This window comes from Pagrus pagrus (genome assembly GCF_965226575.1).
Source record: "Pagrus pagrus genome assembly, chromosome: 14".
NCBI classification, from domain to species: Eukaryota; Metazoa; Chordata; class Actinopteri; order Spariformes; family Sparidae; genus Pagrus; species Pagrus pagrus.
Window position 1 is genome coordinate 22120235 of NC_140198.1, and position 27188 is coordinate 22147422.

The following is a 27188-nucleotide window of genomic DNA, read 5'->3' on the forward strand; positions in this document are numbered from 1 at the left end:
TGGAGCAATGTTTCACTCATTTCTGTGTTGTTACAAAACTAACAGACAACCCCGGTTGTAGGGAGGCTGGGGACAAGAGGCGCCTGTGCTCAAACACCTTCATCGTCCTCTGCGAGAGCCCCAGTCTAACACGGCTAAGTAGGTAAATGTGATTGAGTATTGATCTGAGCTGTGGAGGTTTAGATTCTTACATCCATCCGTTTGGAAGGACACAGAGAAGATGTCCTTTGGGAGAACCCCCTGATGACTCTTCATTTACTCAGTTATCTGAAAAACACTTTCCATGGCACACTTTCTGGATTCATTCATGACCTTCAGACTCCAGCAGTCCAACAGCACCACTCCATGGACACACGGGCACATAACAAGGAACATATGCTGTGATTTCACGCATGAGGATTAATACCACAGAGGACTGTTTGATTTATAGATTTTTTTATTTTCTTGTTTAGAAACAATTGTTCTGTTTTCTGCCACTTTGTCAGAAACAACCACGCAGACCTGGTCTCAGCTCCTCAGCTAGGTTTGGAGCCTCTCCCCCAAACAGCCGAGGGCTCACGTCAGAGTCACTCACTCACTCCTTGTCTTTTTGTCTCACTCATACACACATATTTACACACACACACACACACACGCACGCACACATGCCACACTACTCCCCAGCAAACATCCTCCACGCAGGATTTTGGTGGCACAGTAGGGATATTGTATCATAGCAACACCATAGCAACGCTGCCTACAGCCGGAAACAAAAAAAACAAAAAAAAGCCAAGGCAGTGCCACGGCGGAGCAAGCTTTAGTCTAGTATTGCTTTAGTAGTATGGCGTGTGGAAGGTTCACATTTCAGCATATCAATATGATAGGAAGACCCTGAAAAGCTACGATGTTTGATCTGCTGGCACAGAAAGCGTCATACTGTATATATTTACAATACAAGGCTGGACCCATATCTAAAATGCAGATACACGGGCACATCCATGCACACACACTCACACACTCAAACATGCTTCCCAGAAGCAGTGAAATGGTCACATGTCTTAGACATTGTATAACATGACAGCAAAAAAAAAAAAAAAAGCAAAAGTGATACCATATACATCAATATAATGACAATAATAATAACTTTAAAATAACATTTAGATAAGTTTAACACTGAAAATAGTGACAGAGAACTAAATCAACAGTGACGTCCAACACAATGTATCCATAACAACACATTTATGGACCCGGATCCCTCATGTACTGTGTTTTTATTCCTGAACAAGTGCACCCTTCACAATGTAATGCTGACATGTACCCATATTGTACTGGTCCTGGTCATTCCTACTGACAGGGAGCGCTGGGATTAACGCAGTTTCACCTGGAGAAGACTCGATCGTAAGTGCATTTTATAAATGTGCATATGTAAGTGACATGTTAACTGCTTTATAGAAAGGGTAAAAATAAAATAAAATAAGTGTTTGGAATTAGTTTATATATGGACAAATTAATCAGGTTATGTTTTCATCCCTGTCCGCTTGTTTATTTGTTGGTTTGTCAGCAGGATTACACAGAAACTAATGAACAGATTTCCACGAAACTCGGATGGAGGATTGGTCTCGGCTCAGGATAAATCCCATTAACTTTTGGTGCGGATTCGGAATTTTTTCTCACTATCCTTAACAATTATGAGATAGGCCATTTTTCCACATTTCCATTTTTCCCAGGTAATAATGCATGGATCCTGATGATAAAACCAGGTGTATATATGTGGCTGGTATCTATGAGCGAGTACAATTTGATGTGGATCCTCGATCTGGTGAGTTTAAATTATGATAGATGGCTCAAAATTTAGAGTTATACTGGATTGAATTTAGATATAACAGTCCAGGATTACAAGTAGTCGTCCCAAATCCTGAATCCTGTCCTAACTGCCTCAAAAATAAGACTAAACCAGAGTTTAAGTAGTTATAGCTTAATAAGAACATTAAATACTGATCGTTGTGAAACACTTATTGTGTCACTGTGCAGTCCACTCTGCGTCGGCTACAGCAATTCGGATTCTACATGAATTATGACTGATTTTTCTTTATTTTAATAAACAGCTACTGCGAGGGTGACGTTATGACGTTACCGAATTAAAAAGAAATTACATAGGGAATTTGTATTTTAGTATTTAATGTTAAGGTTTATGTTGAGGATAATGAGTTTCACACTGTTTGGCCGACATGCTATTTTGGATTGTACGTACAACAAAGTCACTGTGTAAGCTTCAGGTAGGTGCTCTATTTCAATAACTATTATAGTGATACCAAATTCTGGTGTTGCAGATTAAACATTAACCCTGATACTATGGCAACCATCTCATGATTAAACTGGCTCATGCTGGCGGCCTTATTAGCTCATCTTTTTTGTCAGATATTGGATTAGTAGATGAAGATTTGGAAGAAGCACCAAGAGCAATAAATACTGAAAATACTTTCAGTCCACGCAAACTCATCCTTCACAGAACGCACGTTGTTATGAGTCACTTGCAGTTTATCAAACATCAATGTCTTTGCAAAGAAAATCCAATTAGTTGTTTCATGTTTGGAAAATCATAATTTATGAGATAAATAACTAGTGATGTGTTGTCTAAAGAGGCAGGGTTACTGGAACACATAACTAGAAACACTCCTTCCTTCTCTTCTGTGTGTGTGAATGACTGTAACTCAGTACAGTATGGTACAGCAGAGCTCAGTATGGCTCAGCAGCCTGAAAAGACACCAGCGTCCACAGCCTGGGTGACGCCCCTCCTGGCCCCAGCTGCTCTAGAAGTGTGACCCAAGATAAAGCTCGATTCCTTGGGGTTCAGATCTTGGCCTCAGTGCTCGTCTGATCCGGAGTGAGAAAAGAGGAGCGGATCATCTGGGCTTCATTAACACACAGGTGACCAAAAGCCTTGTTGTACCATTCTGGAGACCTTCCCCTGGAGCAAGAGGAGCAAACAAGGTACGTTAATGATTGCAATATTGATTCAAGCCTCGACTATGAGAGCACTTGAAGTCTGCCCACACCTGAGGTCCACTCTGGAGATGTGTGTGAGCCTGGTCCTCCCGGTCCCACAGGGCTCGAGGAGGTACTGGGACTCCAGCACCACCCCCCTCACTGCTCCCATGCGTGGGCTGTCGTCGTGTTCGACAGACACACACACCAGCGCGCAGGAGCCCCTACACAAGTCTGTGCGCCAGGATCTGAGGAGGAGGAGAGAAAAGAAAATGACCACTTACTACTGCCAGACATTGTTCATGACGTTTGTTAACTATTGCTATTTTATTACTATACATATACTGTCTATATTCAGTTTTACTCATATATATTTATTGTTTTTCTTTTCTTTTTTGTAGCATCGAGTATGGAAGCTACACACTTAATTTTGTTAGTTTTGTTGAACAAGAGTAGACACCAATAAATTAGATTTCATTGACTCATCATTGCAGCTTTACTTTTTATACAGCGTGGCATTTAAGTCATGTTTCATCAGGGTTTTTAAATCATAATAGTCTTAAAATACATGTTGTGACTACAGATTTCCATTCTTTTTCTTTACAGTACCTGAAAAAGCTATGTACTGATCAATACTAACTATTTCTCTAGAAATCGAGTCCAGAAGCACCAAAGTGCTTAAATTCATGAGTCCTGACCTTAGTACCACGTAGTCACAGCTGGGTTGAGGCGCCATGTTGCGGCAGGAGTACTGGTACACGTCTGTCTGTTTATCCAGCGTCTCCAGAACCTTCTCCTTCTGCAGCTCAGTCTGCCACAGGGGGCGCTCTCTCAGCAGCCGCTGCAGCACCTCGCTGGGAGTCGCCGACACCTCGATGCACACTCGCCACCGCCTTAGAGGGTTACCATCGCCCACCTTACACACAAACACATCACGACAGAAGAGCTTCACACCTGATCTCATCATGTGTATAAAAAGCTCATAAACCTCTAAAGCTAAACAGACACATAGTATAATAATTTAGTTCCGGTGTGACACATTTAAATCCAAGGATATCCCAGAAATGTAATGACCGCATACCTTTTTAAATGCCAGTTCTGTATGGTCAGTAGCCGAGCGAGACACCCAGCCTTTGCTCTTATCCTTGGCCTCTTCCAGCAGGCTCTGGACCAGCCTTTCTAGATGCGCGTGATAGGATCCCTCCTCATCCTCCTCTACCTCATCCTCCTCCACTTCCTCCTCGTGAGCCTTGCACAGCTCGTCCAGCGGGGGCACCATCAGCTCAGCCTCCATGTAGGAGTTGCGAGACTGGGTCACCATCTCCTCAGGGATCTGGGGAAGAGAAGCGGACGTGCGTCGAATCACAGCATCAGCTCGGGCCTAAACTCTGTCACGTCTAAAGCAGAAAATAGATCGTGACAAATAAAACTCAGCGTGAGATGACCGGCTGTCCATCTGCCATCGGAGCAATAACATGAGAACTCAGATGACAGAGATTAAAGGAAATGTCGGAGCATTTTAATATCTAGTGTCGTCTTCCATTCTTGCTGTTATGAAAACTCTTATAACCACAATAAATTAGTGGCGACATAAGCCTTGAAAAGCTTCTAACCATCAGCAGCAGGGAACAGTTTGCTGTACACACTGACAGCCTCAAGGTAGTGATGATACACAGCTTAAGAAATGCGTTTATTACACTTAATTATACTGTGGCCTTGGATAATAACTCAGCGGAGGAAACACCGCTCCACTTCACGAGGTCAGTTATTTTAGTCTGTTCATTTCGTACATAAAGACGTGGTCATGCTTTATTTCTCAGTCAGCAGCACAGTGAATTAACCAACTTCTGTCAGTCGTAAATCATTTTTCGCAACAACAACCCTGAAAGTAGCAGTCAATCTGGAAAACGTGAAAGAAAAACTGCAGCTATAAATTGTAAATCCTGACCTGAAAGAGACGCTGGCACTCAGTGATCATGTGTGACAGGCCCTGGGTGGCAGCCAGGTTCTCATTCAGGTCCTTCTGATCAGGGCGGCCCGTGGTGTACTTCCTCTGGATTGACCTGATTATACGGAATATAAATCATGTGAGCATTTACACAGAGGGACAGCAGAGTGCGCTTGTTGACGTAAAAGCTGTTTTTATCATTAGGAGTTCCCGTACTTTCATAAAAGCCCTTGTGCAAGCTGGGAGAACTTTGATTTTACTGAGTGATATTACGCAGACTACTGTAGGACTACTACTGAACACAACTGTGACAAAAACTACAATTAAAACAAGTATTAGATGAAAAAAATAAGAAGGAACATAACAAAGTCAATGAAGCCATTAAGCAGATCAAAGAAAAAACTATCATGCATTTGTGAAACCTGCAGAGCTTTAAACAGTCTGCACCTTTATCTACATCACAATGAATATACAGAAATGTATAAAAAAGAAAGATTAGTGTTAAATTTAATCTAAACTGTATCTAAATGAATATAATCAGATTTATTCTTCTCGAGGACCTCATGTTGTAATTGATTTTGCACGGCAACAGATACATTTCCCAAATGAATCATTGCTTATTTAACTCAGTCCTTGCAGCTTGGTAATAATAACACACTTCAGTTTCACATTGATCACTTCAGTGTGCGTACACTGATTTTAAAAGGCTGCTTTACTTCAGAAAAGTCAGGAAACCGATTACCTCAGAATTACCAATTAAAGCAGACTATTAAATTCAAGTTGCATGAGCTGAAAAGGTTTTAGCAATTCAAAATGATTGGTCCACTTTAACTTGGTAATTTTGAGGCACTGGATTCCTCTTTTTTTTTTATTTTATTCACTTTGTCAGATTTTACAGTGTATAAGTGTGTTGGTCTGTTCGTCTGTGCACCTCGGCGACAGCGCCTCGTTCTTCAGTATGCTGAGGTGGAACAGCGAAGGCCCCAGGCAAACAGCCAGGTTCATCGGCGTCATCTGGTTCTCCTCCACCAAGGAAGTGACATCACGCAGGAAGTAGAGCAGCGTCTGCAGAACCTCCCTGTTTTCATCGGGCATCAACAGAATGGCCGCTCTGACGGCTTGTAGCCTCTGCTCCTTCGGGACATCTAGACAAAAAAAGAAAAGAGGAGATGAGATTTCCAATACAATCAACAATATAGGTATATGATGTAAGAAAGGAACAAATAAACAATCCAATCCACATTCAAGTTATCTCATATTAAACCATATCGTCACATCCTCTGAGGCAGGCAGACGACTTCAGCTGCGACCAACACCGCAGTCACAGCTCCGAGGAGACTTACACTGGTAAATATGCAGGAAGGTCTCCCCCAGCTTGCTTGTTAGCAGAGGCTCTGGCAGGTCTCTGAAGAACTGCTTGACCATGTCGGCCACGTCGTAAGCTGACTGGTCCTCGTAGCTCACAGAGTCGGGGGACAGCTCACACTGCTGCCTCAGCGCCTGGATACGAGACTTCACGCCAGACTTGCGGAACAATCCCACCTGAGACAGGAACGTGAAAAGAGTCAGGAAAAGAAACGGGGCGCTTATTTGCTTTCTGTGGAAACGAACAGACTCTAGTTCAGTCTAACCTGGTCCAGACAGTGTGTTCTGAGGTGACTGAGGGCCTGCTGTAAACACAGAGGGAGCGGAAAACCACAGCGCTGGACATGAATGATGAGGGGAACACCAAACACACTCTTCTCTTTGTAGTCCGGCACCTTCATGCGCTTCATAAACTTGGGCACAGACCTGGGAGCGATAGACAGAAAACAATTAGGGAAGTGTGTGGGAGAAACAGCGGCCAGTGCTTTCATTATCTTTCTCTTCATGTAGATGCTAGTCGACAGAATTCCCCTCGTGGGGATAATAAAAAGGACCGATCGTTAACAACACAAGGATGTGCTTGTGTTTGCGGGTCGTTGGCTGAGAATATAAAGCCAGTTTTTGACCGACACTGGCGCCTTTGACGACCTCGTCGATGCACAAAACCCCTGTAATAACCAGTATCAGGCTTGTAGATGCACTTATGGTTCTTAAAACATGTGTGAAGGTGCTGATTGTGCAGATATTCCTGCTGTTTCATGAAGGAAGCAGTAAAAATAACCATTGCAGGAACTGTCACACACATACAGTGCAAATCAACCTTAGATGGCATGAAAGGTTGACAATAATAAAGCAGTAACACAACAGGAAGTTTGTCAATCCCCCAAAATAAGAACGAATGTATAACATATGAGCTAATAGTCACATTGTAGAGAAGAGGAGAGAAACACGGGGACAAGACTTGTGCATGAATTTACGTGGCAACATGTTAACCCACCATGTCCAGCCATGTTTATTAGACATGGAGTATTTCTCCATGATGGCGGTGAGGCGGAGCAAAGAGAACTTCTGCAGCAGGCTGAGCTGGCCTGCTGATTGGCTGCTGATCTGCAGTGATGATGCTGGTTGGTTGAGATGATCAGAGGTTCTGAAACTGGGCCATCGTAGTCTGGGAGGGGGAGAAAGTACCAGTAAAGAATGAGAGAGACAGAGATTCAGTCAATGTAGAGGCCTTATCAGGTCAATTTAAAGGATGATTCTGTGCTTTTTTTACAACTTGGGTCTTCTTGGATCACCGTGTTGGCCTGTAATAGGGGTGTAACGATACATCGATCTGGATAGATTTATTGATTCCCTATTCGATCAACCATCCAATAGCAGTGATGCAAAGTAAAAACATTGATTCATATTGCCGCCATCATTAAGATACGGCTTTATTCCCATGGCATGTATGTTAGTTGCTTATTGTGAGTTAATATAAATGTAACTGATTGTGTTAAATGGGCATATAATATCATCTCATATCGATCGCAGGCCCCTGTATCGAATCAAATCAAAATCGTATCGTGGCAGACTTTGTGATATCGGCAAATCTTGTGAAACTTGCGAATTACACCCCTTGCCTATGATAATAGCATTGAACTCAAACATGATTTCAAATGGCCGAACATCTACTCACCGCGGTCTCGTCAGTGATGCCCCGACTCCAGAGTCGCGTCTCTCCCGACTGGTCCCTGTCGAATCGGTGTCGTTCAAGGAGACCCCGTCTCTCTCGCCTTCACTGGGGGTGGTCCTGCCCTCCCCTTCCTCCTCCCCCTCCCCTGTCTCGCCCTCGGGCAGCACGCTGCGGCTCCAGTGGTCAACTATTTGCTGCAAACCGCTGACGTGCTGGATGATGTCGTCTAGATGAGGGAACAGGTTGTCCTCTTTCTCTAAGTCCAGCAGGTCTCCTGTGCTGGCGTAAAGGTGGGAGCCTGGCACGTTGTCGTAAACACTCACCCTGCTGCCCCGAGGAGCTCCAGGACAGGGGGGCTTGGACAGAGGTTTACCGGACCAGGGCTCGCCCAGGCTGTTTTTGGGTGGAGAAGTTTGGGGGCCATTGTTCCTGTCGTCGGGGGAAGGAGCCAGGCTCTCTATGGATAGAGCTTTTGGAAAGGTGCCTGGTTTGTGGTCTTTGGGGATGTGAACGAGGAGGTTCTCATACGAGCGAAACTGGTTTCTGCCAAACTGGCTCTGTCCTTCAGTCCTCTTACCCTGAGAAGGCAGCACCATATCCTCCAGATACATGCTGCTTCTCTTGCTGGCAGTGCGAGGTTTGCTGCACACAGGTTCCTTCACACTGGGCACCACGGTCTCATTAATGGGGCTCACACTCATGGTGGATAGGTCTTGACAATCATTGGTAAGAGAGACAGGGGAAGTGTCACCATCAGGTTGGTGATTGTGTTTCGGGCTGTGTTCTAATTGGCTAATAGGAGTGCATTGGAGCATCTGCAGCGCATGAGGCTCCTCCCCCTGTAACACCGGCCCACTGATGACCAGCGGGGGCCTGCGGCTTGAGCTTTTCCGCCTCGTCGACGGCCCCCAGGTGCGCATTAATTCCATGCGACGCAAAAACTCTTTGGCTTTACTCCGCCCTCCTTGCCCGTGGCGGCTGCTCTTGATTGGCAGGGAGTTGTAGTGTGGGAGTTCCCTGGGCGGTTGGTAGGAAGCGGAGAGAGAGGCCATAGAAATAGAGTCCGGCATGGCAGAGGCGGAGTCCTCACTGTGCAGCGAGGAGATTTCCGTGATCTCCTGCTCGCTCAGGTCTGTCAGCATGCTCTCGCTGCTCACTGTGCTGCGCAGGCCCTCCCCCTGACCTGTCGGGCTGCTCTCATTGGTGCTGTCCAACAGGAAGTCTTGCAGGCGAGACCAGCGTCGACTGCTCCACTCGAATGTCCATCTTTTACTGATGGCCAACGGGTCGTCTTCATCAGAGTCATCACCCTATGGTAGGATAAAGGACGTGAGGTATTAGTAACTCATATAACAAATAATTCCTTTGATTTAGACCAAATACAAGTGACTGCATAAAATATAGAGGGAGCCAGTGCAGAAGTGCCTTAAACCGGCATTTTTTCTAATGGCCAGCAGGGGGTGAATCCACTGGTTGCAAAAAGAAGTCCAATTTTATATGAGCTTATGAGAAACTGACCCTGCTTCTCATTTGATTTATTACCTTAGAAAAATTTTTCCAATGACTTTATGGTCTCAAGTGCTAGTTTCAAATCTTCTTCAACACAGCATGATGGTCATTTTTTTAATTATAAAGAATAAAAAGTATAAAAAGAATATTTTTTTAATTAAAGAGATGACAACGCAGGGTATGCTTTCGGGCGTGGCTAGCTTGTGATTGGTCCAAATATGTTCACCTCTGGTTCCAATAAACCAAAATGATGATGGCTATAATGCCAAACTTGGGCTTCAAAACGGCAGTTCACAAACAAAAATGGTCGACGTCACGGTTTGTTTACACTTGAAACATTTGTCATGATCATAAATTTCCCTGGAAGCAGACCAACACGTAACTGAGTTTCTACATCTCTGCACTTTGAAGTCTGGCACAAAGAAATCTGAACCAAGAATATGTGGAACAAGCATTCGGGTATGTACATTCAGATATATTTTGGGTAAAGCTTCTTGATGATAAATGTACAGTATATCAGTGTGTATGAGTGGAGATTTTTCTGGTGAAACACATTTCAAATTTTTCATGCATAATATTTTATAATGTGTTAGATGAATATAACTTACATCTATGTTGGATATCTGAGTAGTACTTGATATATTTGATGTATTATATACTCCCGCTCTTGTGCATTGATGTTTGTGATGTGTTTTGAGATTTTTATCTCTCTCTGCGGGCTGGGTGGTCAACAGCCTGCTCAGACCTGACGAAGATCATTCCTCTTCTCATTAAAGTCTGCTAGTGTGTGTAATCTCAACTTTTGTCTAGTTTCCCTCTTCTTACCCTCTCTTGTCCATCCTTTAAATACATTTTTTCTTTCTTTCTCTAATTTTTTCATTGGACCGAGCCCCTCTGAGGGACTCTCTCACCTCTCCATCACATCTTTTGTTGCGTACGTGTATGTTCATTTATATATTTTGTATGTGTGTAAACACATAACAATCAAAAATCAAATCAGATGTAAATGTATTGATTCAGGTGAGATCATCACTTACATGTCATAACATTTTCAGATGCACAGTGACCAGACATCATCAGCAAAACGACAACAGTCTTTAAGATGCAGCTTATGTAAAAAAATAGTCTTACTTTCTTCTTGGGCTGGCTGACATCCAGCTTCATGGAGGCACATTTGTTCAGAGTATTCAGACGTCTGTAACACACACATCAACACACAGTTAGTGAAACATCCTAGAGCTTGTAGGTTAGATATGTTCTGTCTGTTGCTGCGTGTTTGTTTCCTTCTGCACTCTCACTTTCATCATCTCTCACTCCTCACCTCGGCTGTCTCCCTTTCCCTCTGAGTCTGGCTTCTTCATTTTCCTCTTTGATCTCTGTATCTATCCTTTTCTCCCCCCTCATTCCTCCTCTCCTTTGGCATCCCTCCACTGGGACCCTGAAGGAGTGCATCCCCCCGAAACCCAGCCTGCTCCTCCCCTTCACTTTCCTCCCCCTCCCCTCATCTGAGACCCATCCCCACCCCCTTCCTCCTCCACGCTCTGTGCATGTGCAGGGGGGCAACCTCCTCACCAAAAAAGATCTGTGCGGATATCTACATCCATCCTTCCCCACCCAGACTTAACCTCCTGCTGCAACTCAGGAGACGTGAAAAGCAGCTAGTTAAAAACAGTGGTGGAAAGTACATTGACTTAAGCACAGTTTTGAGGTACTTGTACTTGTAATTCCAGTCCATTTCATGCTGCCTTCTCCTTGTACCCCACTACATGACAGAGGTAAATAGTGTACTTTTTATTCCACATTCTACATTTATTTGACAGCTTTATTTACTTTGCATAATTTGGTGTGATAATAAAATATATAAAAAGAAATCAATACATTATTATGTATTATTAAAGGCTGAGATAAGACTTAAGTTCTGCATTATCCAAAAAAAATAAACACTATACACTATATTTATATTGAATAAAATTAAACTAAAATAAGCCATTTTGCACAATGAGTACTTTTACTTTTTATACTTTAATTTCATTTGATGCTAATTCTTTTGTACTTCAACTTCAGGAAAAAATTTGAATGCATGACTTTTACTTGTAACAGAGTATTTATACACCGTGGTAGCAGTACCATAGTGTATAAATACCTGGGCCTTCCAAGTTCACAACATGGATTTTCTAGAAAGAAATTCATGTAAAAGTTTCTAATAAATTAATTGGATTTTGCAAAAAACATACTAATGCTTTTTTAGTAAAGTTTGGCCCTCAGAGCTACATCTAATTATTTCTGCGATTGTTTGTATGTCTATTCTGAGCCTCATCAATTATTTTCACTTGATTGGGTTCAAACTTTTTCTGAACATTAGGGAATCTAGGCTTGTTTTCACTTTCTTGCATCCAAATTCTGCGATTCTGTGTAGTATCACTATAGTTCCATTTTATCTGGCATTATAGCGTTACTTTATTCAGTCGGCTGTGTTTTTTTTGTGGAGCCCCCTGCGGCCCCGTACCGCCGCAGTCAAAACCAACACTCATTAAAATTAATGAGAAAACCTGCGTTTTCGCCGCACCGCCGGATCCAATGTGAATGCTGAATCCAGAATACCCAGTCTCCTCTGATTGGTCAGCTCACACACGCCTGACCCAGCACCTCTAACAACAACAAATCAGCTGTGCCAAATCAATTCTTGCGTGCCAAACTAGCTGCTCAGCATAAATTATGCAAATATGTGACATGGTGACATAGTGTGATGTCACAAAATCACAGAATTAAAGGCGGGACTACTGACGAGGCGTTTCAGGAGCAGTGTTTTCTGTGGGAGAGAGGAGCCTCTGTTGGTGTGAACTTTCAAGATCTTTTACATGCATAAGAACTTATATAACACACTGAAGGGAGGGGAAAAACAAAAAGGAGAAAGCATAATAAGTCTCCTTAAAGTATAAGATCTGAGTGCTTCTTCCACCACTGGCTAGGAGGGTGGTGCCTTTCAAGACGTGATCATTAAAACATGTTTCGAGGCTTGTGACCTGTGTGATTCAGAAGAGTCCAGCCTCTGACAGCACTGCGGGATATCCTTCTTTGTTCACTGTTTACTTTCTCTGTCCTCTCATACAAACGGCCAGACAAGGGATTGCTTGTTGCTACATATAAACCAGAAAACCACCAATAGGAGGCAGCAAGCTGTCATATCTTCTTGCTGGAAGTAAACATCCAAATTGACAAATATACAGAGGGAGCTCTCAGAGGCTCCACACCCTGTACTTCTGCTGCAGGATGGTGCAAACATTTCTTCCTGACATTCATGCAGATGTAGAAATTTGCTCCATGCACTATATTTTCCTGCGAGCATGACTGTATAATCTAAAATTACAGTTCTGGAAGGAGAGCGATGTAAAGAGCGAGGCACGAACAAGGCTAGCTCATTATGAGTGTGTTTTACAGCTCCAGAGACAGTTCTCAGGGGGTCTGATGTGTAGCCTCTCGCAGTGTGGCTGTCAGGAATCACTAACGCTATAATTACCACACCCTCCTCTTCCATAGACACTGGAGGATTGGAGAGGCGGGTGGAGAGCAGGGGGAGGCAGGTATGCTGATACGAGCCCAGTAGACTTCAATGAGCAGAGAAGAAGAGGAGATGTGGAGGAGAAAGATCACAGAGGTGTGCAAAGGGACTTAAAACACACACTCAAAACCATCTGGTGGAATATACTAGCAGCCCTTCACTCCTTCCCTATTACCCTCAGCCCCCCCCCAGTTTTGCCCCCTGAGGGTCTCGGCTCTTTGAATGAGAGATCAGAGCGTGGCAGAGGGGAGGGGAGGTGACCAGATCAAAGCCTGGGTGTCTGAGCGGGGAGACAGGGATGGGGACTTCATTAAGGGTCGAGGTCAGACATCTAATGATTAGTGGTTAGCACCAGACCGCAGGGACAAGTCAGACTACAGAACCCGGGAGGGATGGGGGGGGTGGGGGGGTTGTTACTGGAGAGAGGATGAGGTCTGCATGTGTATGAGTGTCCTTACCGACACAGGGGCTCCACCAGATCCCGGTCCAGAAAGTCGTGGTCCCTTTTCACTGAGGAAATATCAATTGGAAACTGGGAATCTGTCAGAGAGAGTCAGAGACATTGAGTTTTGTTAATTAAAGCAGCTACAAGGAATTACACATTTTTGTTGATTCTGGCGGCCCCTGTGGACAAAAGTGACACGCGCTTTTATTTTGGAAGCAAATGAGACAAAGAAGCAACATCACGGCATGCTGTCTTTCTGTTTCTGCAGGAGGTGATGTGTCTATTTGTGACTATGTAAGATCAACAACTGTAATATTTATTTATTTATTTTGATCTACTCTTTTTAAATACAGTTTTACAAACTTGATGATATGAGGACGCCGAAACAAAGTTAACTGTGTTTTAACGGTCAGACGTCAGCTAACGTCGAGGCTGTTGGTGAGCGTCCATGTCCATAGTTTTTGAGGTGCGTCCGGCACTGTTGGCCCTAGTCAGCCCTTGTCAGCTGTGGCCTGTCAGTCAGAGAAACCACTCTGATTGTTTGTTAGCCGGCTCAGTTGCCAGAGGTCTGTGGTGTGCACGCTCTTTGGGCCACACAACGCAGAAGATCCGGGTAACATTATACCTGTGGAGTCGAGAGCTTTTTTGGCTTTATGCACCACTGAGCAGGTTTCATAGGAACGAACAGGGCTACACCTCTGAAGCTGTATCCAGATTTTAATTGTTAAATCCATGCTGCAGAAATATGAGCTAGTTGGCTGTGTTTGCGGTGCGTTCAAGTGCGGCTTTGTGGCTGAGTGACGAGACGCGACACAGTCAGCCTTCATCGCTGCTAGTTCTTTGATATCAGCTTACTGTGTCTGGTGTCATACAGCACCACAAGACTACAGAGCAGCTTCTTCAATTCATCCTCAGCACTCCGTCATTAAAAATAGCTTTAATTTCATGACTTATCCAACTTGGTTACGTCGGAATCCGACTCGGTTATAGGCAATTAGAATAACTGAAATAATAATTATAGTGGAACAGACATACAGATGAATCAGTGTTAAATTGAGACTGTTTCCTAACCAGTCAAAAGTTCCTTGTAGTACGTTTACTGACTGACAGGAGACAGCAGCTTCCTCTGCCCGTTAGCCATTAAGGAAGTCTGTGACATGTGGCACGACTGCTGTTACTGCCACTGTTACCACCTGTCATCTGCCGCTCAAGTTTACAGAGCACAGACACACATTTCCAAACCACCCAAAATAACTTGAATTCTCCACAATGCCAACGCCAAAATGACTCAAGCCTTTTATTTTGGCGACTCTTTGTGTGTGGTGGCCGACTGCAGGCAGCATGGAGCAGCCGCAGAGTCCCAGAGGCCGGCATCCATAACCCGACATTACAGCAGTTCTCAGAGAAGCGCAGTGTGTGTGTGTGTGTGTGTGTGTGTGTGTGTGTGTGTGTGTGTGTGTGTGTGTAGTTAAAGAGGGACTGCTGGATTTTAAGAGCTACTTCTTAGATTACTGGGGCCATTTCCTGTTTGTGCCTCAGCTGTATGAGACCCGATGATCATCACATGAATGTTGCCTCTCCAGAAAGGTGGAAAGAGGGGAAAAAAAGACAGGAAGAAAGAAAAAGGTAGGAAGAGAAGGCTCTGAAGAGGTGGTGATTGGATGAGAAGTAAGGACAGGGAAGACGGAGAAAGGTGGAAGGAAGAAGCGAGAGGGAGGGAGAGGCTGTGAGAGTCCCAGCAGTGATAACAAGGCCTTTCCCATGACCCCTCCCTCTGGACAGGAACTGAAGCCTGGAAATAGAACCGCAGCGGCCCTGAAGACGGGCGTATGAAGATGGAGGGAGAGAAACAGAGGTGATGGAAAAAATAAGACAGAAAGAGAGACAGAGATGAACAAGAGGAGAGATTTGGAGGAAGTTTTGTGGTTGTGTTACCTTCATAAAGCTGGGCGTACTGTGGAAATCCTGCCGCTCTCAGCCAATCACAAGCCTCCTTAGCCTCAATCTCTGTGGAGCAAAAAAAGCAGAAGAGGCACGTTGAGAACACACTTGACCATATGGATTTTTTGGCAACAAGTCAGAGCAATAATAAAAAACACTTTGTTGAAATGGGAGCCATTAAAACATGTTTTTTTTGTGTGTGGAGGAAAGTCCCCACGTTACTGAATTTCCCTCCGAGAATTCCAGTAGACTGATGTCTTTTATATGCATAAAAATAAATGCTAAACACAGATGAATAATGAGCATTAAACTCTTTTGTCTCTCTTGAATTTTTTTTGGGAGGAACGTCTTAGGGAATTACATTTTCCTCTGGGAATTGACTGGAATGATGAGACTGGAAAAGCTGGAAGGGAGCCAGTGAGGGACACACAAAAAGGAAACAGTTCACACAGTTTATATACAGTAGAGTTAACATATACTCAGGTTTGTAAAAAGTTCCCAAAAGTCATACTTGAGCAAAAATAATGATATTGTGCTAGAATATGACTTATGAAAGTCACCCATACTAATAATACTTGAGTAAAAGTATCTGATATGACAAGTTCTTCAGTAATAAAGTAATTTTCGGGCAATAAATGTACTTATATATCAAAAGTACAAGTAAAAGTAAATTAAACATACATTTACATGTATGTATGTATATATATATACATATATATATTGTTTACTGTTTATTGTTTGATGCTTAAGTCATCAAATGATTGTAGTGGAGTAAAAATTACAATATTTGCCTCTTAAATGTAGCAGAGTGGAAGTATGAAGTAACATAAAATTGGAATACTCAAGTACCTCAAAGTTGTAATTAAGTACAGTACCTTAGTAGATGTACTTAGTTACATTCCATCACTCAATATGAAGACAATATATTAATGTTTTACCTCATCAACTTGATGGATTTACGTAAATGTATGTTTTTTCTGAATTTGATGCCATCGACACATTTCAAACCAGTTAGGATCAGGGGCAGCACAACACTGGGAAATTTGTGGAATCCTCAAACAGACAGAAAGTAAGAAGGCGACACCTTCCAGAGGCTCAGTTGTTCACAACGCCGTTCAACACTTGAAAACCATGATTGTATCAAGGCTGTTACTACACGGGCTCGGGAACACAGTTCGATTGCAAATGATTGCATTCTGTTTTTAATCACGAGTCCCAACTTTTTTAGGTAATATTTATGCTTACAATATACAGTATATCCTGTACTTTCAACCAGTTTTTTTTTCGTCAGATTTTAGCCGCTAATGCATAAATTTAACAGGCCTTACACATGGCACCACACCCCATTAGGTGCTGCTGCCGCCAGCACCCTGAGACGTTTTACAGCTGCTTGTTTTACTACTTTTTTCCGCTAGCATATGTATGGCTCACACTGCTAAACTGGCAGCTCAGAAATGTGTGTGTGTGTGTGTGTACATTTTCTTTATGGGCAGACACTGATTAAACGCCTCTGCAGAGCTTTTGTGCTGACAAAGATGTGTGAATGATCTTGGTGCCAGCAATGTAAAAGATATAGAATACACCCAGACACATCAAACACATTCACACTTATACATACAGTGCATAGGCTACATATATCTTAAAAAAAAAGTTGTACCAGAGAAAGTGGGAAGCTTGGGAAAGGTTTGTTGAAAGACATCTTCTCAAAAAGATCATATAAATGATAGAAATGATAAATATGGATTACAGGGCCATGCTAGGCCATTACAAGACGAAATAAGACCAGAGGAAAAGACTAAATGACAAGTTTTTAAGATCAAAATAATCCAAACGTCCACACAAAGTTCCAAAATTAAACACTCACTGACTAACCACCAACAGCAAGCAGTAGCTGCCATTATCTCATACCTCTTTCAAACCCCGTTCACCCATTTTCACTTGTCTCATTCAGTCATTCAGAGGTGCTGGCAGTGAATGGGAGAGGCGCCGCAGAAACACAGAGGACAAAGTTCAGCGGGGCAATAAAAAGCCTCCGTCTTCACCATCAGAGATGAGAACGGCCAGGAGGAAATGATCCCTTCACCGCAATCCAGCAATTACATCCCTCTCCCAACATTCTCAGCATAACTCATCTCTCTAAATCACATATGAAGCAACACGAGGGAAAAATATTTCTTTTTTTCTTGGTAACACTCTGAAAATATCCCGGAGAGACGGAGAAACTCCAGTGAGGAGCGTTTCACCAGAGAGAGCCTGAAGAAATCTGAGGAAACCTGAGCAGCTGAACACTTACTTGACGCCCTCATGGTGCGGCTGATGACATGCTTCTATTTCTCTCTCCTCTGCTCAGACTGACGTTTCCTCTCCATCCCATGGCACATCCACTCGCCTTCCATCCATCCAGCTTTACGTCAAGTGATTCTGTACTTTCCTCCTCGCTGCCTCTCCAACCCTTGTGTTTACAACTCTGCCCCCCTCTTCCAGCCTGCCCCATGCAGGCTTTCTCTTCCCTCTAATTTTCTCCTCAACCTCCTCTCTCGCACTTTCTGCTTTGTTCGGATCCACATACAATATCTCTCTATTTTCCCCGCTCTCTCTCTCCCTCCCTCTGCCTTCTGTTTAAACTCTTACCCTTTCTTTATTTAACTTAACCATGTCTTCCTCGCTTCACCCACTCGTCCCCTTTGCTTCTTTCACTGAGACCTCCTCATTCTTTCTTCTGCTCGATGCCACCGACTCCACATCTTCTTTGTCATCACCAGAGCCGCTGTCGCCCCATCACGTCCAGAGAGGAAATGGCTAATTTCAGCTGGCATTTGCATCAGCCAGCCCCCGAGGTCACAGACTGACGACTGCTGGACGCTAACTTCACATGTCAGCTGAACCTACCGGCAAGCCAGCAAGGAGAGTCTGACCTCGGCCTCTTTTCCTTTTGGTTAACTGTGCAGCGCTGCAGACCGGAGCAATATGCGGGGGAATGCACATGCGTTACACACACACATACACACAAACGCACGAAGCGCAGACGTTTAGCCCAGTCCAGATGTTGCCCCCAGTGAGTCAGAGAATGCAGAAAGGATGAGACCGGCAGACAGCTGGGGTGGGGAGGGCAGCAGAGATGGACGGACCCTGTGGGAAAACCACAGGCAGGAAGACATACCACGCCAGCCACTTATTTACTGGATGTGAGATTTGAAAGATTATCGACTCTTTTTATAGAAACCAATAAAAAAAGGAGATGTCAAGGAAGAGCAGGAGAGACTACGAACGAGAAATGTCAAAGGATGAGTCTGGTGATGTTCTTGACTTTCTTACTGTCAATAAATTCCATTAAAACACCTAAATAATGCTCGGATATATATTGATTTTATTCTGTAATTGTGATTTAAGACTATATTGTCTTAGCCTTGCGACATGGCATGCGTCTTTTCCTGGTGTGTCTGTTTTAAAGGCTGCATTACAGTAAAGTGATGTATTTTTCTGCCCGCTTAGTCATTACAGTATATCACATTACTGATGATTATTTATAAAAACCTCTTTTTGTTAATATTTTGTCAAAGCACCAACAGTGATCTCTACAATATCGTTGCAATGTCAATACAGAGGTATTGGGTCAAAAACACTGTTATATTTGATTTTGTCACCCAGTGACATATATACAGTATTGTGTATCACGACATGGCCTGTCGCCCGAACTAACATCATAATCAACAATGAATTGATCCCATTTACAAGTATTTCACATGTATCGAAAGCCTAACGAGTCCTGTTTAATCTCCTCATAAGCCACAATGTGTCACAGGTGGCATGTTCTGTCATTACTATGAATGAATAGGAAAAGGAGCATATTTTCAGTCAATCACTCATACAACGTTGTGGTGTCATAAACAGTAGTGTACCAAAGATTGGTAAAAAAAAACCCTGATATCAATATATCCGCTGATACACACATAGTTTTTGGAGTCATCCCTCAAATGTGGTTATGAAACGCTTGTAACAAATATATGTTACAGAGACAGGATTATTGACAATGTAAGAATAAACTTTGTTCAAAACGACATTTTCAAAATGACTGACTGAAGGAGTGAAGAGTTTTCATATCAGCCAACAGGATATATTCGTGAATATATCGGCCAATAACATCAGCCAACCTGTATTTCTGTCAGGCTCTACTTGTCTCACTTTGGCCGCTAAAAAACACGAAAGGCCTTCTCTAGAGTCAGTGTTTGGTTTGTCTATTCTGGCAGAGCAACATGGCCGACTCCCTGGAAGAGGACCTCCTCACTCTGCAGATATAGAGGACTCAATTTAAGGTATGAAGCCACAACAGTTCTTGTTTTGAGCTGATTATACTCTAATGAAAACATTATTTCATTATGTTATATATTCCATTTCTGCCAATATGCCCCCTCTAAATCCAACAAACTGCCCCTTTAAGAGTATTCAATATAAACTTTTTGTTTTTCAAAACCATCTACATTTCTCTGAACAGCTCATGCAAAAAACAACAAAACGTGCTACTCCAATGAAATTAGAGATACATTTTGAGTTTGTCTTTCAGGAGTAAAATACAAAAATACAGTTTGCTTCTGACTGTAGGTTTCGTGTCTACACAATGGAAATATCACATTGAGTTGCTATGGACTGGCTGCACAATATGGTAACAAAAACATCATATTGTGATTATTTTGACAGATATTGCAATTGTGATATGGCTCACGGTCGGTGGGAATGATCATTTTTGCATCACAAGTTACATTATCAATTAAAAACCTTTTAAAACCATGATGATGATGATGTGACATTCTTGGGTCTGTACCCAGCAAACATGATTTGTTGACCAGGACATCTCTGCAGCTCTGCAGCACTTCAATAAAATGCTGTTTTGTCACATTTCGCCTTCATCAAAATATAGCAGCTTCTGTGATTTGGATCTTGCACTTGGCCATTTTGCAACTTCAATAATATTTTAATTAACTGTGCAGCCAAAAATGAGGCACACTTGAAATCACATCCTGTCCGCAGACTGCATTTAAAACCTTCAATTTTCTGAATTGTATCTTCACTGACATTTTTAGTGTTGCATCCAAAAACGATCAACAGTTCTGAAGTCCACACATACAGTGGGTAAAAAACACAAAAGGGCGCGCTTCACATTGTTTGTGCATGTGTTGTTTGGCGACGCGTCTTTGTGTTTGCGCACAAAGGTGCCAAGTGGCAGAGCTCCTGTCAGCGTGAGAACAAAGCACCGCTATTCGTCTGTGCAGAATTTAATCAAGAGATTAATTAGTGCACACAAACATGTTATTAGTGGGCCACAAAACACACAAATGCACACAGTCGGACGGAGCTAATCCGGGCTGCCTACCGTGCCTTTCCCTCAGTCTACTCCACGTCGCTGCGCTCCTGCTGTGGAGAATGTATGACAACCGGCAGCGAGCCACTAGAACAGCAGCAGGGAAGGCGGACAGATGGTATGTGTGTGACTGTGTGTGTGGGTGTGTGAACATGGGCGTCCGTGTGTGGGACAAAAGGGGCTGTAAGGTAGTTCCTTACATAACGAGGGTGCCCGCTATGTTACATAATACACACAATACAAGCACCCTAATGTCCTCACAGCTTTTCACTCAGCTTGTGCCTCTCTGTCCTCTACATTTCATTTCCTTCCTTTTCTCCAACCTTGACTTGCTGACAGCCTTTTCTCAGCATTATGGATGCCTTATGTCAGGTCTTAAGGACCCTGAAGTGACGTGCATGACATCATTTCCTGCTCTGAATTTCCCAGGCGGCATGTGAGCTAAGAACAGCAACAGGAAGTTTTCCGGACTCAACATGTCAGCGGGACTCAGCTGGGATAGCTGTTAGACAGACCGACGCTCAGTAAAGAGGATGTGGTTAATTTTAAAAAGTTGTATTTACATTTGGTTTATTTAGTTAAAATGAATCTGATAAAAGAACCACAAGCACTGACAGGGGACAGAGAAGCGATGAGTTGTAGTTGGTTCAGGTTGTACAGGCATGAGCGAAGCAGTCACACACACTTACAGGAAGCCTGGAAAGCAGCCATATTCCCACATACGCTAAAGCACTTAGTCCATCATGTTTAAAGGTCACAAAGGAAAAAAAGTAGCGAGGAAGGCAGAGGAGGAGTGATGGGAGAGAGGGAGGAAGGAAGGGAGGGAGGGAGGTGGAAGAGGAATATGCATCCCGTCTCGTATGGTTCATCTGTGATGATGTCGAGCTCTCAGGAATGTACTGTAGAAGTGAATCAACGCCGGCATGAAATCGCTGCAGGTTCAGGCGCAGAGCCTCTCGTCGCACCTGGATGTGTGACAGATGCGGCAGGACTGCTGTATGTCAGCTGTGAGGATGATTACTAACAGCACTGAGGTTATGGTGAGTGCTGGATTAGTGAGATGACAAGAAAAAGATTAAAGGCGATCGAGTCGTGTGTTCGGTCGTGCCACGTTTTCTCCAGCAGAGGGTGTTAAAACGACGTGTCGCAGCATTTCTGTCAAATTATGGTAACTTCAGTGGGATGTACAGTATGTGCTGCATCTTATCCATTTGGCTATTTTGTGGTGGAGCATTTACAAAGAAGTGGTTTAGTGCTCAGCTCGGATTGGCAGTCAGTACAGCCTTGTGGTTTTGTCACTGACAGCTCCACTCAGTGGGAGTTGCTCTAGAAGCAGCTGTCGTCAAGTGTGAAAAGGATCAACACAGACAGGTGACAAGTTCAATGAAAACCCTGACTAAAAGAGTGAAGAAACATAATAAATGCTTGCATGCAGGGAACTCAAGGTCGGCCACCAGATTTCAACACAACTACTACAGAGATTTTGGAGCGAGGTGTCAGACAGCGCTCTGCTATCGTCAAATTGCAAAATGAGGAACTTTTTTGTGTCATCCCTCCAGTAGAGTTCAGAGAGTTCAGTTAGCTTACATGAAAATCAACATACTTATTAACTTATGCTGACAGAAAGTGAAACAAAATACAACCAGATGCATGTCAATCAAATTATAAACTACAAACAAAACCTGAATAAACATATTACATATATATTGTGATATAGTAGTTTTCGTACCTTTTGTTTGTTTATGTTTCCATGATGGGTTATTGTTGTTTGTGTGAAGGTAAACACTTGTGCCGGTTGTTTTATGGGTAGAGGTATAACTTTTTACCTTAAAATAACAGCCTCAAAATCGTTTTGATGGAACAGAGTCCAAAGGATGTGCCTTCATGCACCTTCTCGAGCGTCCTGTCTCAGTGCCTCTCCCCGCTCAGCTAACAGAGAGCAGCAGAAGCTAACGTCTGCTATAATAAACTAGAGATCAGCTTCCAGCACAACACAGAAGGTCCACAGAGACCCATTAAGAGTGTTACGCTCCTCAGTCAGCAGCTGATAAGAAATTCTACAAGGTCTGGATACTTTAATAAAGCCATTTGTGGCTCCAGAGGAAGCTGCATGTAAGCTGATAAATTGCCTCCAGTGATGTCACTCAGTGTCTAAGTTGCATTGTGGGTAATGAAGGCGCCAGGCTTTGGAAAGCAGTCCACTGGCCTAACAATGCACTCCTGTAACACTATTGGACTCATTGGACAGTTTAAAAACAAATGATCACATGATACAGCAGAACCAGAGACACCACCTTTTTATTGCACACATTCTTCTTCCTTTTTAAAAACCTGGCGCTCACATTTCCCATAATGCAATTTAGCAAATGAGTGACATCACTGGAGGCAATTTTTCAAATTACATGCAGCTTCCACTGGAGCAATAAAAGGCTTTATACTATGTTACCACACATGCGGTAGTACTCCCCAAGACCTGTAAACACACTTTAATGTGTAGATTTGGTGGAGTTACCCTTTAAGTTTCTCCACTTTAAGTTAAGAGACTTTGTACTGAACCTTTTCTAGATAATCAAGGGGGTGGGGGGATGTGTGGAGAGAACATGCCTGCCCAACCATGCAACCTTTTGTTAAAAAAAACTTAATAACAAGATCCTGAGAAGAAAACAGGTGGCTGGATTGTCACCCGCCTGTATATAGCCTGTGTGTATAAGCAGCAGGAGGGACGGCATGTACTTTCAGATATGAATCAAGCTTTTGAAAGGCTTCGGATGTAGGTTTGGTCAGGTGAATGAGTTATTTTATATTTAAGTCTGTCTGACACTTTAAGTGGAAGGTAACTGTGAAGTGTGTGTGTGTGAGGAGGACATTGAGAGAGAGAGAGAGTATGATTGAAAGGTGTATTAGTGCAAGAGGCAGGCAGTGAAAGTTAAATAAGTCGAACCATCACTCAAAACCAGCACAGGCATAAACTTGCCTCTACCAATTACATTCCTCACCCGCTGCAGCTGTCATCTGTCTCTCTCGCCTTCACGCATATCAGTATTTTGTTATTTAGATTTGGCTCGCAACGACAAATTCGTCAGCAGTCAGGATTCCCTCAAGACCCGACAAGTTTCTGCTGCGTCATAAAACCCGAGCTGTGTGCCACGGTACAGCAGATCGGAACAAAAGACACCACGGAGATCTGATGTGTTTGAAGTGTAGCAACAGCACACCTGGAAAAAACCTCAAGCCACAGAGCAGAGTAACTCATCTTCTACAGTGAACTCAGCACACATGAGAACAGGCAGCAGAGCAGCCCAGAGCCTCTTAAACGAACACCGGGATGTTCTGTTTACTGCCCGGGAAGCATGAGTCATGTGACAGGAAGCTGAGGAAGTTACCATGGAATACAAAGCTGACGAGCTGGGTAGAGACGGGACATAGACAAAAACAATAACACTACAGTCCTTTAGGGGTTTGTTATGACTTCTTTTAGATTTATGAAAGGCATCTTTGCAGGGGAAGTGGCTCCATATGTCTGTCTGATTACAACCAGAAAGAAGTGGGAGTGTTGGCAACCTGCAGTGTGTAAGCTCTTGCCAGTAAACCTAAAAAGCATGATGAAACAGAAGATAGATGGGCTACTTCTAGACGTGTAAGGTCTATTCATTTTTAGTGTGTAGAAATCTGCGCAGGAGGATAAATACTGAATAATTCCTTGATCTACATGGGTTTTTTTAAACGCCGTACACCCATTCTCACTTCCCGCAGGCAAGGCAGCAGTCTGTGATTCTTATCTGAAGCGTTATTTCACTGACGTCACTTCTCACATCACGAATGAGCCCGGAAGAGAAAACAACAATAGACCCATTGTGAAAGAAGTGTCGGTGAAATGGTGGATAAATTCTTTTGAGCGTCACAACCCCTGCAAACTAGCTTCACTGTCATATTTGAGCCATTCTGTCCAATAACATTTGGAAAGTCTAGAAGAGCAGCATGATTAAATGATTTTATCCCCATTCAAGCTAGCCGGGCGGTAAACCGGAAGTTAGCCGGCTTGGTCGGCAATCCAGGTATTTTCATAGGTGGGAAGTCGAACTTTTTTGGCTTCAAAACACCACTGAGCAGTTTTTATAGGAATGAACGGGGCTCCGCCTCCAACACTGTGTCCAGTCATAAAACGTCCTTGAATAGACCACATCCAAAATTCCTTCCTTAGCCGAGGTGATAAAAACCCGTGAACTGCAGAGACAATTGACCCGCGTGCAAATGCTGAGTGTTCATATTCCCATTGCACACAAAAGCCGATCTTAGTGGGTTTAAGTGGGATTTTTGACCAGTGATAAAAGGGTTGAAACTAACAAACTGACTTCTTGATCAAAGCTTACATTGTTTGAATCTGCACCCAGCTCTCTTCTTTTGGACAATGGACAGTCACATGAGGAGTTTGTTGAGTTCATCCACAGGAGATAAGAAAACTAGGGAAAGTCACACAGGGTAGGCTTCAAACACTATAAAGTCAGTGTCACATCTATACATGTCGGGCTATAAAATGTCAGATAATGGTGAAAAATGTTGATCAGTGATCCCCAAAGACTAAGATGACGCCCTCAAATGTCTTGTTTTATATAGAGGGGTAAAGAAAGCAGAACATGCTTACATTTAAGAAGCTTGAATCACAAGTTTGACCTATTATGCTTTTTTCCTTCCGGTTCTTGTACGTGCAAAAGATCTTAAAAGTTAACAGTCCGCACCAACAGAAGCTCCTCTATACCACAGAGAACACTGCTCCTGAACATCTCATCAGTAGTCCCGTCTTTAATTCTGTCACTTTGTGACATCACACTATGTCACCATGTCACACATTTGCATAACTTTTGCCTAGCGGCTGGTTTTGCACACAAGAATGGATTTAGCACGGCTGCTCTGCTGTTGTTAACGCTGCTGGTTCAGGCGTGTGTGAGCTGACCAATCAGAGCAGACTGGGTAATCGGGAGGGGGGCCTTAAAGAGACAGGAGCTGGGACAAGCTGCTTTTTTGAGCATTAAAGCATGTAAACATATTCTAGTAGTAAGATGAAATAAAATATTGAACCTGAAAATGAGCAGAATATGTCTACTTTACTTACTCAAACTGATTAATCAGTTATCAAAATAGTTGCTAATTAATCTAATAGTTGACAACTCGTGGATTAATGCGTTGCAGCTGTATTTAGGTTCCATCTCCTTGTAAAAACAGCTATCTATAGCAAAGAACAACAATTCTGAGAAAAATGCCATAATTTGATTGAATTTTACATAATCTTTTCCTCTTTTCTTTAAAGAATCTGATCACACACGACCACTTGGCCGTAGCTCTCTATTTCTACCTTGTGACAGCCTCCGCAGCAGCTGCTGGCGGGCAATGATGCGCGAGAGGCGCAGGGCCGAGCGCCGACGAGGGGTGTCGCCCAGCCTCAGGTAGTAGTCCTGCCCGGAAGGTGTCATGGCCTCCAGACAAGTTCCCTCATTGGTGCTGTCGCCGTCACTCTCGCCACTGTTACTTTGGTCCTTGGCACTTTGATCCACTCGGTCATCGATTTCCACGCTCCTACTTTCTGTGAGGTCAGCACTATCCACGCTGGCCTCAGTACAGACTGTGTCAGCACTCTCTGTGTTGTCCACACTGACAGCGATGGTTAGTCTTCTGATAACTCGCCCAGTGACGTCCTCCTGTAGGACAGTTTCTATTCCGTTTGTACTGTCCATACTCACTGCAGCGTCCACTTCATCCATAATGGTCCATAACACATTCACTAACCTACAAGTCCCGCTCCCTCTCACCCTGATGAGTCGTTGTGTGAGCACTCCTCCTGAATTCCTGCCTCTAACATGCCCTCACTGGAAGCCAAATCAGCTCCCCACCCGCCTGCCTCCTCCCTTCAACTCACCACAGCCGAACAAACACACACGAGCTGCATCACACCACCTGACTCAGATGACAGACCTTGTTCTCCCCAAACACACCCACACATGCTCACTTCTCAGCTGAGATGGGAGAAAGACTCACAGACTTCCACAAGTTCTTTCCTTTGCTCACATGACCAGCGGCCAATGGCACGAGAGCTCAGGGAAAACGCTGCTTCCTGAAGCTGTGCCAGAGACACAATTTGGTACATGCCTCGGGCAAATGAGTGTGTGAGAGAAGGGGATATCTGGGATGGGAGATGAGAGTAGGGGACAGGCCTAAAAAAAAAAGAAACACTTTCCCAGCAGCTGTATGCCAGAGTGAAATGGGAAAGTGAAGAACAATAGAGAGTGCGTGGGGGTGCACGAGGAATGTATGTAGGAGAAAACCTATTGTTACTACAGCTGAGTAGGACTGTAATGCCATTCAGAAAAGTTCTCTAATCCACACCATCAGGCTCAGACCACATGACATTTCACATAACTGATCCCAACAACG

General features: G+C 43.5%; 1 protein-coding gene across 4 annotated transcripts in view; it reads right to left on the reverse strand.

Annotated features, from left to right (window-relative positions):
- Positions 1-424: 424 nt before the first annotated feature.
- stard13a (StAR related lipid transfer domain containing 13a) overlaps positions 425-27188 on the reverse strand; it is a 60898-nt gene continuing 34134 nt past the window's right edge. For 2 of the 4 annotated variants that reach the window (XM_084372729.1, XM_084372727.1), the window contains 13 exons: positions 15401-15472; positions 13479-13560; positions 10593-10656; positions 7956-9262; positions 7275-7445; positions 6544-6703; positions 6256-6454; positions 5844-6057; positions 4913-5027; positions 4046-4297; positions 3663-3880; positions 3036-3212; positions 425-2947 (listed from right to left, as the gene is read on the reverse strand). In XM_084372729.1, coding sequence (XP_084228855.1) covers positions 2830-2947; positions 3036-3212; positions 3663-3880; positions 4046-4297; positions 4913-5027; positions 5844-6057; positions 6256-6454; positions 6544-6703; positions 7275-7445; positions 7956-9262; positions 10593-10656; positions 13479-13560; positions 15401-15472 — 3149 coding nt within the window. In that variant the 3' untranslated portion in view covers positions 425-2829. Of the gene's footprint in view, positions 2948-3035; positions 3213-3662; positions 3881-4045; positions 4298-4912; positions 5028-5843; positions 6058-6255; positions 6455-6543; positions 6704-7274; positions 7446-7955; positions 9263-10592; positions 10657-13478; positions 13561-15400; positions 15473-17699; positions 18331-26112; positions 26660-27188 lie in introns of those variants that run through there. The other 2 variants (XM_084372726.1, XM_084372728.1) reach the window with 2 other exon arrangements.